The sequence below is a fragment of the Strix uralensis genome, chromosome 13, assembly GCF_047716275.1.
Source record: "Strix uralensis isolate ZFMK-TIS-50842 chromosome 13, bStrUra1, whole genome shotgun sequence".
In the NCBI taxonomy this organism is placed as follows: domain Eukaryota; kingdom Metazoa; phylum Chordata; class Aves; order Strigiformes; family Strigidae; genus Strix; species Strix uralensis.
Window position 1 is genome coordinate 703,005 of NC_133984.1, and position 12,526 is coordinate 715,530.

At 54.1% G+C, this 12,526-nt stretch overlaps 1 protein-coding gene across 1 annotated transcript; it reads left to right on the forward strand.

Moving 5' to 3' along the window:
* Positions 1–1,359: 1,359 nt before the first annotated feature.
* On the forward strand, positions 1,360–11,893 carry LOC141949163 (G-protein coupled receptor 83-like). Its single transcript, XM_074882418.1, has 7 exons — positions 1,360–1,529; positions 1,968–2,144; positions 2,329–2,447; positions 2,887–3,754; positions 4,543–4,668; positions 5,992–6,125; positions 10,059–11,893. Exons 4-7 carry the CDS (start codon positions 3,371–3,373, stop codon positions 10,651–10,653), a joined length of 1,239 nt encoding a protein of 412 aa, XP_074738519.1. The 5' UTR covers positions 1,360–1,529; positions 1,968–2,144; positions 2,329–2,447; positions 2,887–3,370; the 3' UTR covers positions 10,654–11,893.
* Positions 11,894–12,526: the final 633 nt, after the last annotated feature.

The following is a 12,526-nucleotide window of genomic DNA, read 5'->3' on the forward strand; positions in this document are numbered from 1 at the left end:
CAAGAGTGTGCAGTGTCGATGTCAGTCAAAGCATCAGCGTCACCGGAACCCTGGAGCAAAGGAAGACTCGTTTTGTGGCTCTGAAATCTTTTAAAATAGCTTTCTTTCAGTCCAATGCTTTGAACCGTGCCTTTGGGCACAGGGCTGGCGATGATTTTGGCCTCCGCTTGGATGTGGGGTTACAAATGGTGGCGGTTGGTTCCCCAAGCCCGGGGGCACAGGTGCGGACGGTGGTGGCAGCCGCAGATCCAACGTGACGCAGGGCCGGCGGAGAACCACCGCGGCCTGTGACTGCCTGCGGGGACCAGCCGTGCCTGCGTGGGGGCCAGCTGGGCACGGGGGGTCAGTGCCAGCCCCGGGAGAGAGGGGCGGGAAGGTGAGTGGCTCCCGGGCCTCTCCGCCTTGGCCGAGCGGGCCGCAGCTGAGCAAGCGGTGAGGCAGCCCCGAGCCAAGGCAGAGATCTCCGCTGGGCTCGCTGGGCTTTTCAAGCCCCTCTCAGAAAGGTGGCACAGGCACTGGGTTTCGCACTGCTGGTCGGGGAATTGAGGTGGGGGGAGATCAGCCTTGCACCCTCGGCATCAGCGTGGGTCTGCTCTGGCGACCCACACAGAAGAAACAAGTGAGGTAATATTCTAACGCCTGTTAATGACTTCTGATACCAGCCAGATCTCTTAGAAGAACCTTGTTCCTTTTTCACAAGAACTTACGCACAGCTCCTCTGCAGAAGGGACAGTGACCACGTTCGCTACGTGTGCCGAGCATCCCCTCTGCTGTTCCTCACGCCTTTCAAACGAGAATCAGGTGAAACTTGTCAGCACCTCTTTGTTCTGCCGGGATGCCACGGAGGACGCACGCGCTGGATCCCTGCGGACGTCTCCGTGCAGCCACCCCCCGCCTCCGCCCGGCCCCCGGTTGCCGTGCCGGTGCAGCACGGCCAGCCGCCGCGCGCCCATCGCTCCGGTTTGTGAATGGGGGGGCCCCGCCCCGCGCCCCGCCCCGAGCCCGGGTTGGCGGCCCTGGCGGGGGGCGGGGCGCTCCCGGAGGAGCCGCCGCTTGCCCCGGGGGGTCGGGGGGGGCCTCGGGGCTGTCGGCGGGCGCGGGGTGAGCGGGGGGGGGGGGGCGGTGATTTGTATTTTATTTTTTTTCTTTTTGTTTTGGGAAAGTGCGTGACTTGCGCTGGGAGCGGGCCCGCCGTGGCGCGGGGGGGGGCGGCTGGAGGGTCCCGGGACCGGGCGGGGGCTGGAATTCCGCCTGGGAGGAGATCGGGAGCGTCCGGCCGGGCCCGCGGCAGCGGCAGAAGTTGCGCTGGGGCGGCTCCTCCGCGCTGCCCCGCGGCTGCTGCCGGGGGCGGGGTCTGCGGGGGACCCCTCCTGTTGCACGGAACCGCGGGGGTTCCGCTGGGGCTCAGCGGCCGTTAACCGGCCCTTCCCTGGGACACCGGGCAGCCCTCGCTGCTGCACCTGCGGAGGCAGCGGCCGGCGCCGGGAGCCTCCCGCTGCGGACAGGAACGGGTCGCTGCGCCTGGGAAGGTCTGAGGAGAAATTCCGGCCAGAATCGGGTTACGGCTCCATCACCTTAAGCTCTTCCACTGCCCTCGGCTCCCCGGGAGGCCGGTCACGGCCCCACGCCGGCCGAGTGCCAGGAGGACCCGGACGAGGCTCTGGGTCGGTTGGTTTAGTGTTGGGGGGCCTGCGGGGAGCAGGGAGCTGGGCTCCACCATTCTTACGGGCCCCTTCCAACTCCAGACACTCTCCGATTCCCATTTGATGGAAAATTTTCTTCCTGGGAAAGAACAAGGTGCAGCCATGCAGGGAGTCAGGTCAGGAAACCGATCCAGCTGAAAACAGTTTGTTGAATTTTCAGGTGGATCAGCTTTTTGATTTGATGGTGCAGGGACCTGCTGTGTGACAGCTTCTTTTGCTCTAGCAGGATCCGTGAGCATTTATCACGCTCTCTGTCCTTCCCAGGCGTCTTTCGCTCAGAAATTTTCCCAGGAAACGTCCACTGCCTGTTTTCAATGTTGGTTCTTCTCTCCGTCTCCTGGATGATTCCTCCCTCCTTCCACCCCACCAAGCTGCTTCCACATCCACTTGCTTTGCGACGCATCCTCCCGTGGGCCTCCGCTGCTCCCGACGCTGCCCAGGGTAAGCAGACAAGCCACAGCGGGTTGGGTAACGGGAGCGCGTGGGTGCGGACACGCTCCGTCCCCTGCACCTTATTTCCGTCAGAAAACTCTGACTCCCGGTGGTGTTCGCAGCCAAGGCCACCGCTGCAGCGGAGCAGAGCGTTGGGGTCTGTCCCCGCCTGCCCTGACATCCCTCCTTGCAGCCTGCGGGACCCATCGGTTTGTGCTCATGGCCACGGGGCTTGGCAGGACGGCACGTACCAAACAAACCCACCACCCTCTCGGAGAGCCCAGCGGAGCTTCGAAACGACTTTCTCCACCTGTATGTAGCCTGTCTGTAAATCCCGGTGTGCATAGTTAGTAGGTTCCACCTAATAGATCAGTGCAATCTAAAATCACCAGAAATATCTAAAAATGGGTATTGGTAAAGCTGAGGAAACAGAAATTTTTGTCTCTAGGGAATTGTTCTTGGTATCTTGCTGGTGTTGGTTTGTGTATGGTGTAAGAGGCTCCTCTGTGAGCTGTGTGCCTCTCCCAAGTCCCACCTTTTGCAGGAAAGACCCTTTTCTCCCTGAAGCTGAAATACTGGAAGCAGAATTTCAGTTGTTTGGAGGAGAAAATATGAGATAGACTAAAGTCAACTTCTGATGTGATTTCTGGGTCCTGAATTGCTTTAGGATAATTGTGGGGGTTTGATGCAGACAAAAGCTACCCCCGCTCTTAAGAATGATCCCCCAAGTGGCTCTGCCTTTACATTTCAGCAGGAGAGAACTGAGTGTTCTGAAGTAGAGGCTGAAAGCACCAACCACGCAGCCTTCTGTGGAACTTGGAGGAAAAATGGACTCGGGTGAGGACAAAGAAGAAAAAGCTGACATGGGATTAAAACAACTTGAACCCCCAGCTGAGGTTTTCCTACATTTGCTACGTGCAACAGCTAGTTCTTCCTCCCCGCCCGCCTGTGGAGCTGTCGCTCTTCTTGGTGTATGCAGGGGTTGAGAGCGTGCGGTCCCAAACCAGCCCCTTTCCTGCTGGAACTGCTCCCCAGCGCCGCCTCTGCCCTCGGGGAACCCATCACACCTTGGAGGCTCCCTCCAGCTTTCTGTTCTGAGGTGCTTGTAACGGCAGCTGCATCTTCACCAGCTTCCTGGAGAGCTGAGCAGTCGGAGCAGATGGATCGTTTGCTTTGTCAGCTGGAGCTGTGACCCCCGTGGCCTCGAGCCGAGTGAAGACTCGGGTTAACCCACCATGCCCTGCTCGCTGCTTCAGTCACACAGGTCACAGATGGTGGGGTTTCTTCAGGACTTTGACCATTACTCTTCCTTGGCCAAACTCATGTCGATCTACCAAGCAACCAACAGGACCACCTTCAACTGGACAGACAGCCGCATTATTGAGTGGGAGAAATTTGCTGAGCTGGCTAAATATGAGCCAGAATCCCAGAAACCAACAGTGAAAGCTCTTCTAATTGTGGCGTACTCGGTCATCATCATCATGTCTCTCTTTGGGAACACGCTGGTGTGCCACGTGGTGCTGAAGAACAAGAGGATGCACTCAGCCACCAGCCTTTTCATCGTCAACCTGGCAGTGTCTGACATTATGATCACGCTGCTCAACACACCTTTTACCCTGGTAAGTGGCCCACGGTGCTGGCCCTTCAGCCAGGAGGGGACTCACTCACCAGAATGCCCGACCTGGTGCTCACGCCTGCCCTCTCTGCGCATGCTCTTCTAGGCCTGAGGTGTGAGCCCACCACAATCAAGTCTAGGAGACAGCTCTGCCAGGAGAGTAAAGCGCTGCCCAGCAACCTGGGGGCTCCCTTCCCTCCCTTAGCCTCTGTATCTCCTGAAAGGCTCTAAAGTCTTTCCATGTATGCCACCAAACCACAGCAGAGCTTCTTGGGGAACGCAGAATAAGTGCCTGGGTGAACATGTACTTTTAGCGTACGTGCAGGAGAGCACTAGAGTCACACTTAAAACTTAGTGGGTCAAAACAACTCGAATGCCAGTCGTACTCGGATGACTGGAAGAGTGTAGTCAAGCTTTTCAGAGCTGCCAGTTGGGCAAAGTCTTTAGTGAAAGCTCTCCAGGAGTGAGGGGGAGTTTATGTGACCAAAACTCAGTCCGCTTTTCCCAAACATAGTTGTCAGTGTAATCAAAAAGTTATAACTGCGGTTCACAAATGGTGTTTAAACAAATAGGCCGGGAGGGCTGCGACACCTCCACTGATTTAATCTGTGGGTTTTGACCTTATAACCTCTTATGTAAAAGTGTTTTGAAATGCAAGTAGCTAATCTTTGTTTGGGTTTCAGGTGGAGCTGCCCAGCCAGCCAGCCAGCCAAAACCCACGTGCCAGCTCAGGCGCAATCCAAAGGTTTCCCTGTGGATTTGCTGGCTGATGACCTGCTGTCTTCCCCTCAGGTTCGGTTTGTGAACAGCACGTGGATCTTTGGCAAGGCCATGTGCCACATCAGCCGCTTCGTGCAGTACTGCTCCCTCCACGTCTCCACGCTGACCCTGACGGCCATCGCCCTGGACAGGCACCAGGTACCCACCCTGCCGCCCCTCCGCCGCTCCCCTCCTGGCTCCTCCCAAGCCCCTCTCAGTCTCGGTCGAGCCATGGGTTCAAGGCGGCTGAATCTTGGGGTTAGACCCAAGAGTATCCAGGGAGAAGGCACTAGAGCTAAGTTCAAAGGTGCCCCTCATGTGTCAGGGGTAGGAAGGCTTGATGGACTTCTGTAGGCTGCCAGGTACGGGGCAGGAGGGAGAAAACAAAATGCAGCATCACGGGTTTCACAGGAAACTCCTGGACTTTCAGTGGAAGAGGGTGAAGACACCTTTTTCAAGGAGGTTGGAAGGAGCCAGGTCCAACCTACCCCCAAGTACGGCAGGGCAGGTTGACTCAAGAGGCTTTGTTTTACATGGGGAGCCTTGAAAGGCAGCAAGCCAACGCTGAGTGCAGCGTGTTACTTCAGCTGTGCAGGGAACTTCTCCAGGCTTTTTAGTTCACCACCCAAAACCCGTAGATCACCAGGCTGCAGCATACTGAGCTTAAATTCTGATGCAGTTGCCTGTTTGTTCTTTTGCTCTTCTTTTCCCATTGGGCATTTGCTGCATCTTCAAGTTGCAGGACAATTGGAGTAAAAGGAAATTGAGAGTCTAAAGTGGTGTAACTGTGGGACTAATGCTGGACCAGTATAAAGGGGAGCGTCAGAGTGGGAAATCTGTTAGAAACACTGGGAGGACACTTCAGAGCTGTGAGAGGCCTGTACCCCCCATCTGCCTGCAGTTGGGCTGGGCCAGCTCCTGGCGATAAATGATGTAAATAATGTAGAGGAGAGAGGGCAGCCCAGGCTCTGCGTGTGTCTCTAGCAATCACTCTTCTGTCCTGTACTATCAGTCAAATAGGATCTTCCAGAGTCTCAGGTTTTATAAGCTCTTTACTTTTTCATCTAACAAAGAAAACTTCATAAAAGGTGAGTTAATGCCTCAAAAGAGGCAAGGAGGGCTCAGCTTCATAGGTTCAGCTAGAACAGGAGACTCTTTATGAAGGAATAAACAAACATACCCATAAGTGAAGAGACTTGTGTAGATATCTTCTTTTTTTTTTTCTACCTAATGTAAGGCACAATTTAAAGAAAATGGTCTTCACAGACCAAAATAGAGGAGAAAGTTTATTTGAAAGCATTTCTGAGCAGACTGAAAAGTTCAATGTTTCCCATTTCCCAGAGCACTCTAATAAGCAGGACATTTTCCTAATCATGGCTGTCATTTTCTTAACAGCATCAGATCACGTCAAAAAATGCCTCTGCTGTGGTGAAGGGACTTTGCTTTCCCGTGCGCTAAGTCACGGTGAAATCTCTGTTGCAGGTCATCCTGAACCCGCTGAAGCAGAGGATGTCGCTGACGAAGGGAGCACTGAGCATCTCTGTGATCTGGCTGATGGCAACGTGTTTCTCCCTACCCCATGCCATCTACCAAAAGCTTTTCCAGTATCACTACAGGTGAGTTATTTCCCCTTCCAAGCAGGCGTGAAGAGGCCCGGTAGCCCTCTGGGGCAGTGGCTCGCAGCGGTGGGAGCTGCTGGAAGGGCTCCCAGGCCTGGGGAGGGACGTAGTGGAGTCGGTGGGTTTGTGTGGGGGCAAAATCTGCCTTCCCACAGCAGAGGCACAGCCCCTCAGGACGGGCTTTGTCCCAAGAAGGCCATTTTCTCCCGAGGGCCTTTCCTCTCCCCTCCTCACGCTCGCTCAGGGCCTCGGACCTAAGAAGACCATCTCTAACCAGCTTGCTCAGGCAAGGAGGAAAGAGGGAGCCAAAGCTGCAGTTTGAAAAGGAAAGAAGATAAAACTGGTGGTGTAAACACCTGGTACTGGCATTAGCAAGACTCTACAGAAAGAATGGGGAGGAGAGGACCGCCTTTGTGAGTCAGGGGCCACGAACCCTGGATCTCCAAGACTGCACATGCTGATTCACTCATTTTAGCTTCCTTGTACTTCATCCATCTGGATTTATGAAACGGGACCAGCCTTTCTTAAAGCTGGAGGGTCCTCTGCCCAGCGTTACATAAGCAAGAAAAGCAAAAAAGAAACCTCCACCTCCTCCTCTGCAGTGAAGGGCTGGTGAGAGGAACAGTGCTTCATCAGGGAAAGGAAGTCATCTCAGCATGCTGCTCTGCCTTGCCTGGCAGGGAAAGGAGCTCTTTGCTTGGCTGAACACAACAGCAGAAGCTATTAAAAGGAGGTGAAGTGGAATTTCACATCCATGTGAGGACTGCTGAAGTATCAGAAGAAAGTGAAGGTTTTGATCTAGAGGGAAAAAAAGAAAAGAAGAGGAAAAAATAAGGGGGAAAAAAAGCGCTCCTCTTCCCCACTTCCAGCTGGTCTAGTGATGGCCTTCATTGCTGGGAAGTCATCCTCTCTACCAGGGAGAAATAAAGAACTGGACGTTTTGGGTTGGTTTGCCCTTGCAGTCTTTTGTTCCTCCATGGTACCCAACCTGTCCTGGCCCTCTTGTCCCCACCAGCCTGTGGCATTGCTAGGACTCCTCCTGGCTTGGGAACAGTCCGTAATACTTCACAAACTGGGGTTTCTCGTGGTGGTGTGTTGCAGGGCCGGTGCCTGCATTTCTCAGGAATGCCAGGCTCGAGGCCGAGGGGATAATCTTACAGTGAACGGTATTTTCAACCTGAGAACGTCGGCCCAGGGAGGTGGGTAAGGGGGCAGTGATAGGCAGCAGGAGGAGGATTTCTATTGTAGATACTGAGCTCCTGTATGAAGGACAAATGTCAGCACAGCCCATCAGCATGGCAGGGAGAGTGTTTGACTGCCCGCACGGGCTTTTTATTGCTGTTTGTATATGAGAGGTTATGCAAAATGTGAGTGTGATCTGGGGCTTCACAGCTCTTCCTTACTTGTGCTTGTGAGTGATTTGACTGAGACACCCCCCTGCGGGGGATATAATATCTTCCACTGCTTAGACTTTGTAAACAAAGTGCTGGGTTACTCCTGCGCTGGCGTTGCTTCGCAGCTGTGCTCAGGGTATTACTGAACAAATTGCTCATGAATGAACAAGCGCCACTATCTGTTTCGTGGCACCTGTCTGCCTTCATCCTTTAGCGCGACCAGAGGAAACCGAGCCTCGTGTCGGCATGAGGCAGCTCGGCGATATAAGGACTTCCAGAACGAGTTATTCTCATCCCTGCTTTCCATTGAATAAAAACCGCGGTTGTAATATTGCTCATAATAGCTCCTGCGGGGCCGGGGGCTGCTGAGAGTCCCCCCAGGGAGCTGCCGGGGTTCTGGGACAGGAGGAGATGGGCTCCACCAGTGCCAAACCTCTTGGCAGTGTGGCCAAGTCCACGGTCATACCAGAATTTACCAAAACACACCATCCTGTCTGGTTTTGCTCTCAGCCAGCCTCTTCCCTGAATTCATCGTGAGCCTCTCCTACAGCCCTGCGCCGTCCTTTAGAGGGTGCGAGGGAAGGGGGGCAGTGAGGGCAGCAGATGGTTTTTTGGTTACCTGCGGGCTCACGCTGCTGCCTGCTCTCATCAAATGCAGTTTTAAGCTCCGCAAACACCAGCGTATCACCCGTGCTAGGTCTCAGCTGCGCTCCAGCACTGACAGCTGTGGCCCAGACACCGTCCTGAGCTCAAGGTGTTCCCCAAATGGCCGATTCCTGGGGGGTTGGTGAGGGATGACGGCCCACTGCTGCCCTGTCACCTCTGCTCTTTCCCTGCGGCTTTGCAGGTGGGCAGGGGATGGCTTCACCCATGCTGGATCCTGGGGAAGGAAAGGTCGGGAATGCAGTTCAGAAAGGATGATTTTCCCTTCTGCACCAGTTCCCCTCTTGAGCAGCATCTCCAGGGTCCTGCTCGGCCACGCTTGTGCCCTTTGTCATCCCCCTGACAGCCCCGTGCAGCCCCTCCTCGCAGCCGTCTGTTTTCAAGCAGTCTTCTATTTGTGGCACAAAAGCCAGCTCCAGAGGTTGGAAACAGGATATTAAAGATATTAATCAATACTGCAAGGAATAATGCAGCTTGATGGAGACTAAAGTCTGTGCTGAACGCAAGTGAGCAGAGAACAAGGGTTGAGAGAAGGGCAAAATGGAATAAGAGAAAGAAAAAGGGGGAAAAAAGGAAAGAAAAGGAGAAAACATCCAGTGGAAATAAATATGTGAGTGCTCCTTTCTCCTCATGTTTCATCACTTCCAGACATCTGCTGGGGGATGTGGAGGGAACACGTGGTGCTGTGCGGAGGGTGCTGGGGTGCATCAGCCTGAAATGGGAAGAGAGCCTTGATCCGCTGGGTGGGACAGGACAGACTGTGCTGTTAAAATAAGCTATTGCATTTAGTTAAAGTCAGCTCTTGTGTTAGTTAACCATCAGAAGTTCAACTATCGGGCTTAAGTTAAACTTGAGTGAAGCGACCAGGTTTTCTAATAATCATGCCTGTTTTAAGATGTAGCAATAAGGTTTTAACAGCTGGTCTCCTGAAAAGCTGGTGGAAGTGAGATGGGCTGGAAGGGAAGGGGATGGGAAAGGGAAAGGGAAAGAGGAGAGGAGAGGAGAGGAGTGCTGCCCATGCAGGGGGGGCCATGCCCCCAGCAGCCCCTTCCCCTGACATCTGTATCTTCCCAGTAGCAGTTTTCCGCTCTGGCGGGGGCGCTCCTGGCCCTGCTCGGGGGCACAGGCAGGTCCCCAACCTGGCAAGGACAAGTCAGAGCTATCTCAGGCGTGCTGCAGTGGTGGTCCAGGCTCAGCTGGGCTTGGCCAGACAGCGGCTCGTGTAGTCCATGCCCAAGAGGTGTAACGCATCCCGGGCTGGATTTAGGGTGGGCACATTCAGGGAAACCTGGGCATAACATCTCCTTTCTCCAGGTGCGCAGGGATCACCCGTGGGGGTGGGGAAAAGCAGGAGTTAGGTGGGTCCCACCCCCAACGCTCTCTCCTGCGCTGGGTTTTTGGGGAGGAGGTGGCCGGCGCTGCCGCTGTGCCCGGGCAGATGCAGCCAGGTCAGTGCTGCTTTCACAGTAACCTGAGAATGAGCCATCAGGGCCACTTCTGCCACATTAAGGGGACTCGAGAGACTCGCTCAATTAAAATCAACTGCAAATTCTAAGAGAAAACTCCAGTTTGTCTTTCTAAGAATTTCTTTGATCAGACAACAACAATTTAAGGGGAAAGGAGATACCAATACACAGTAGCCAGACTTATCCTTGGTAAGACAGACACAGAGAATGAAACGAGAAGACTTTCTGGGAAACAGGGGTTTGGCTGAGCTTTGTTTTGTTGAGATGAGCGATATCTGGCCCTCCCCTGCCTGTCCTACAAATCTGAGGCGGCTGTTGTGGGAGCCCCGCTGTGGTTTGCCAAATTAGCAGCGTCCATGTGCTGTGCAGTGGCCACGTGCTATGTGTGTATTTCTTTGTTTTTCAAGGGAAGCCACTGTCCGGAGTTTGTGCCTCCCTGATTTTCCTGAGCCTGCAGAGCTGGTCTGGAAGTATCTGGACCTGTCTACCTTCCTCCTTCTTTACCTCCTGCCTCTGCTGATCATCACTGTCACCTACACGCGCCTGGCCAAGAAGCTGTGGCTCCGCAATGCCATTGGGGATGTCACCACGCAGCAGTACATCACCCACCACAGGAACAAGAAGAAGAGCATCAAGATGCTGATGCTGGTGGTGGTGGTCTTTGCCGTCTGCTGGTTCCCCCTCAACTGCTATGTGGTGCTCATCTCCAGCCTGGGCATCAAGACGAAGAACTCCCTCTACTTCGCCCTGCACTGGTTTGCCATGAGCAGCACCTGCTACAACCCTTTCATCTACTGCTGGCTGAACGAGAGCTTCCGCTCGGAGCTCAAGTCCCTGCTCTGCATGTGCCAGAAGGTGCCTCGGGCTCAGGACAACGCGCTGCCGCCCGCGGTCGCATCCTGCCGCGAGGCATGGATGGAGCAGGCCAGGTACAGGAAGGGACCTGCCTCGCAGACCATCTGCTCCACCATGAACATCCAGACGGCCAACACCGACCTGTGAGCCCAAGGGCCGAGGTGAGCTCGCTGGATCTGGTGGATACCAAAGGGCACCCCCCCGCTTCTCCTCGGGAACCTATGTTGCTGTTCTGGTGTCTTACTACTCACTTGGGACTTGTATGATGGTGGCAGCCCCTTTACTTGGTGCAGTGGGAGCAGAGCCTCTCAAGGACCCTCCCTGTGAACCCGCAGCTGCAGCAGGTCCAGGGAACAGGCGTCTGTGTGGGGGACATGGAGCTCCAGGGATGGGGTGATTTGCTTTTGGGGGTTTCTCATCTTACTACTGGCAGTGGGGTTTCTGTCATTGCTCGTGCTGTCCTGACACGGGGGCTTTGCGGGCAGCAGAAACGGACCCGTTCTGACCTGTGTTTGAAGGAAGGACTCAGACACCCAGCCTGACTCTGTTCACATGGAGTTTCCCCAGATAATTTATACCAAAGCCTCCCAGCAGAGGTAAAGGTCAGTCAATAGCAATTCCCCCTTCAGATGGTGCTGCTCATCCTCCCCTCCACCTCCTGCCCTGGCTCTGTCCCAGCCCTCCCTCTGCTGCTTCTGCAGCCGTGGACCCAGCGGCGGAAAACCAGCCCCGGCCGAGGGCAGCGGGAACACGCGCTGGGATTGGCAGCAGCAGCCTCAGACAGATTAACTTAGTCCATTGAGAATTTCTGTTTGTTTTTATTGTAAAGATATTAATTCAGGAAATAAACCTACACTGGCACTAAACAAAAGGCCACAAAATATTTTTTATATCAGGGCCATAGCATTCACTAACCAAAGAATGAAATCATGCTCTGTAATTACTAATTGCTGTAAAAGAGTTTCACTTAAGCAATGGAATTGACTCAGACTAAGAGGGAAGGTTTTGTTTACAGTCCCGGGAAAAATGCAGTTTAATTTAGCTGCGCTTGGGAGGCAGGTGAAAAAGAGGATGCAGAACAAAAGAAAGATTTCGTACACAAGAGACAAAAAAAAATGAAAACAACATGAAAAAGAGACATTAAAGGCAGAAAGAAACCAGTGATTTCGCAGCAGCATGGAGCAGTGGTGGGACACTGGGGGGCAAGAACTGGAAGGACCTCCTGGCCTGGCCAGCGATGTCCCTTTTGCCATCATACCATCCCTCTTAAAACTTGCACCAAGAGCAGAGAGGCCAGAGTTCTCCTCTCAGCTTCCCTGGTTGAGCTTGAGCAAGGGACTTCTCTTACTTGGAGAAGACAACCAAAAGATGGGAAAATATTTATTACTTACTTATCCATCCAGGCTTTGGGTTGAGTAGTTGTAAGTCCTTTGCAGAATAAAGCTGTGTGTGTTTTGACAGTTCGTGGGTGATCCTTCAAAACTCAGTGATGGTGACTGGTACGTGCTGCAATGGTGATGGAGGGGCTCTGGTATGGACCAGCCAGGGTGGTTACTCTCTGCTCCTCAGACCTGAAATTCATAGGGAAACACCTCACTCATCACAAAAAACCCAAACAAACTGCTTTGGATAAGACGTGTTCAGCACTGGTGCAACCTTGTGCAGCAGTTCTGGGCCCCACAATTTAGGCAGGATGTGAAGGGCCTCAAACGTGCCCAGAGGAGGGCAATGAAGCTGGTGAAGGGCTGGAAGGCACGTCCTGCGAGGAGTGGCTGAGGGCTCGGGCTTTGTCTGGTTGGTGAAGACCAGGGGATGTTTTTCAGCAGTTTAAAGGCAGTTGTGGCTGCTCGGGGCCTGGGCAATCCCGGTCTACCCTGGCCATAGTCTGGACTGAGCTTCTGCCCGGGGAGGCAGCGGGGGGACACGGGTTGCTGGCGAGGACGAGGATGTGCACCCAACCACCCTCCTGGGTGAGGGTAAGAGAGACCAAAGAAGGGAAAGTAGGATTGACTTTTTTCCC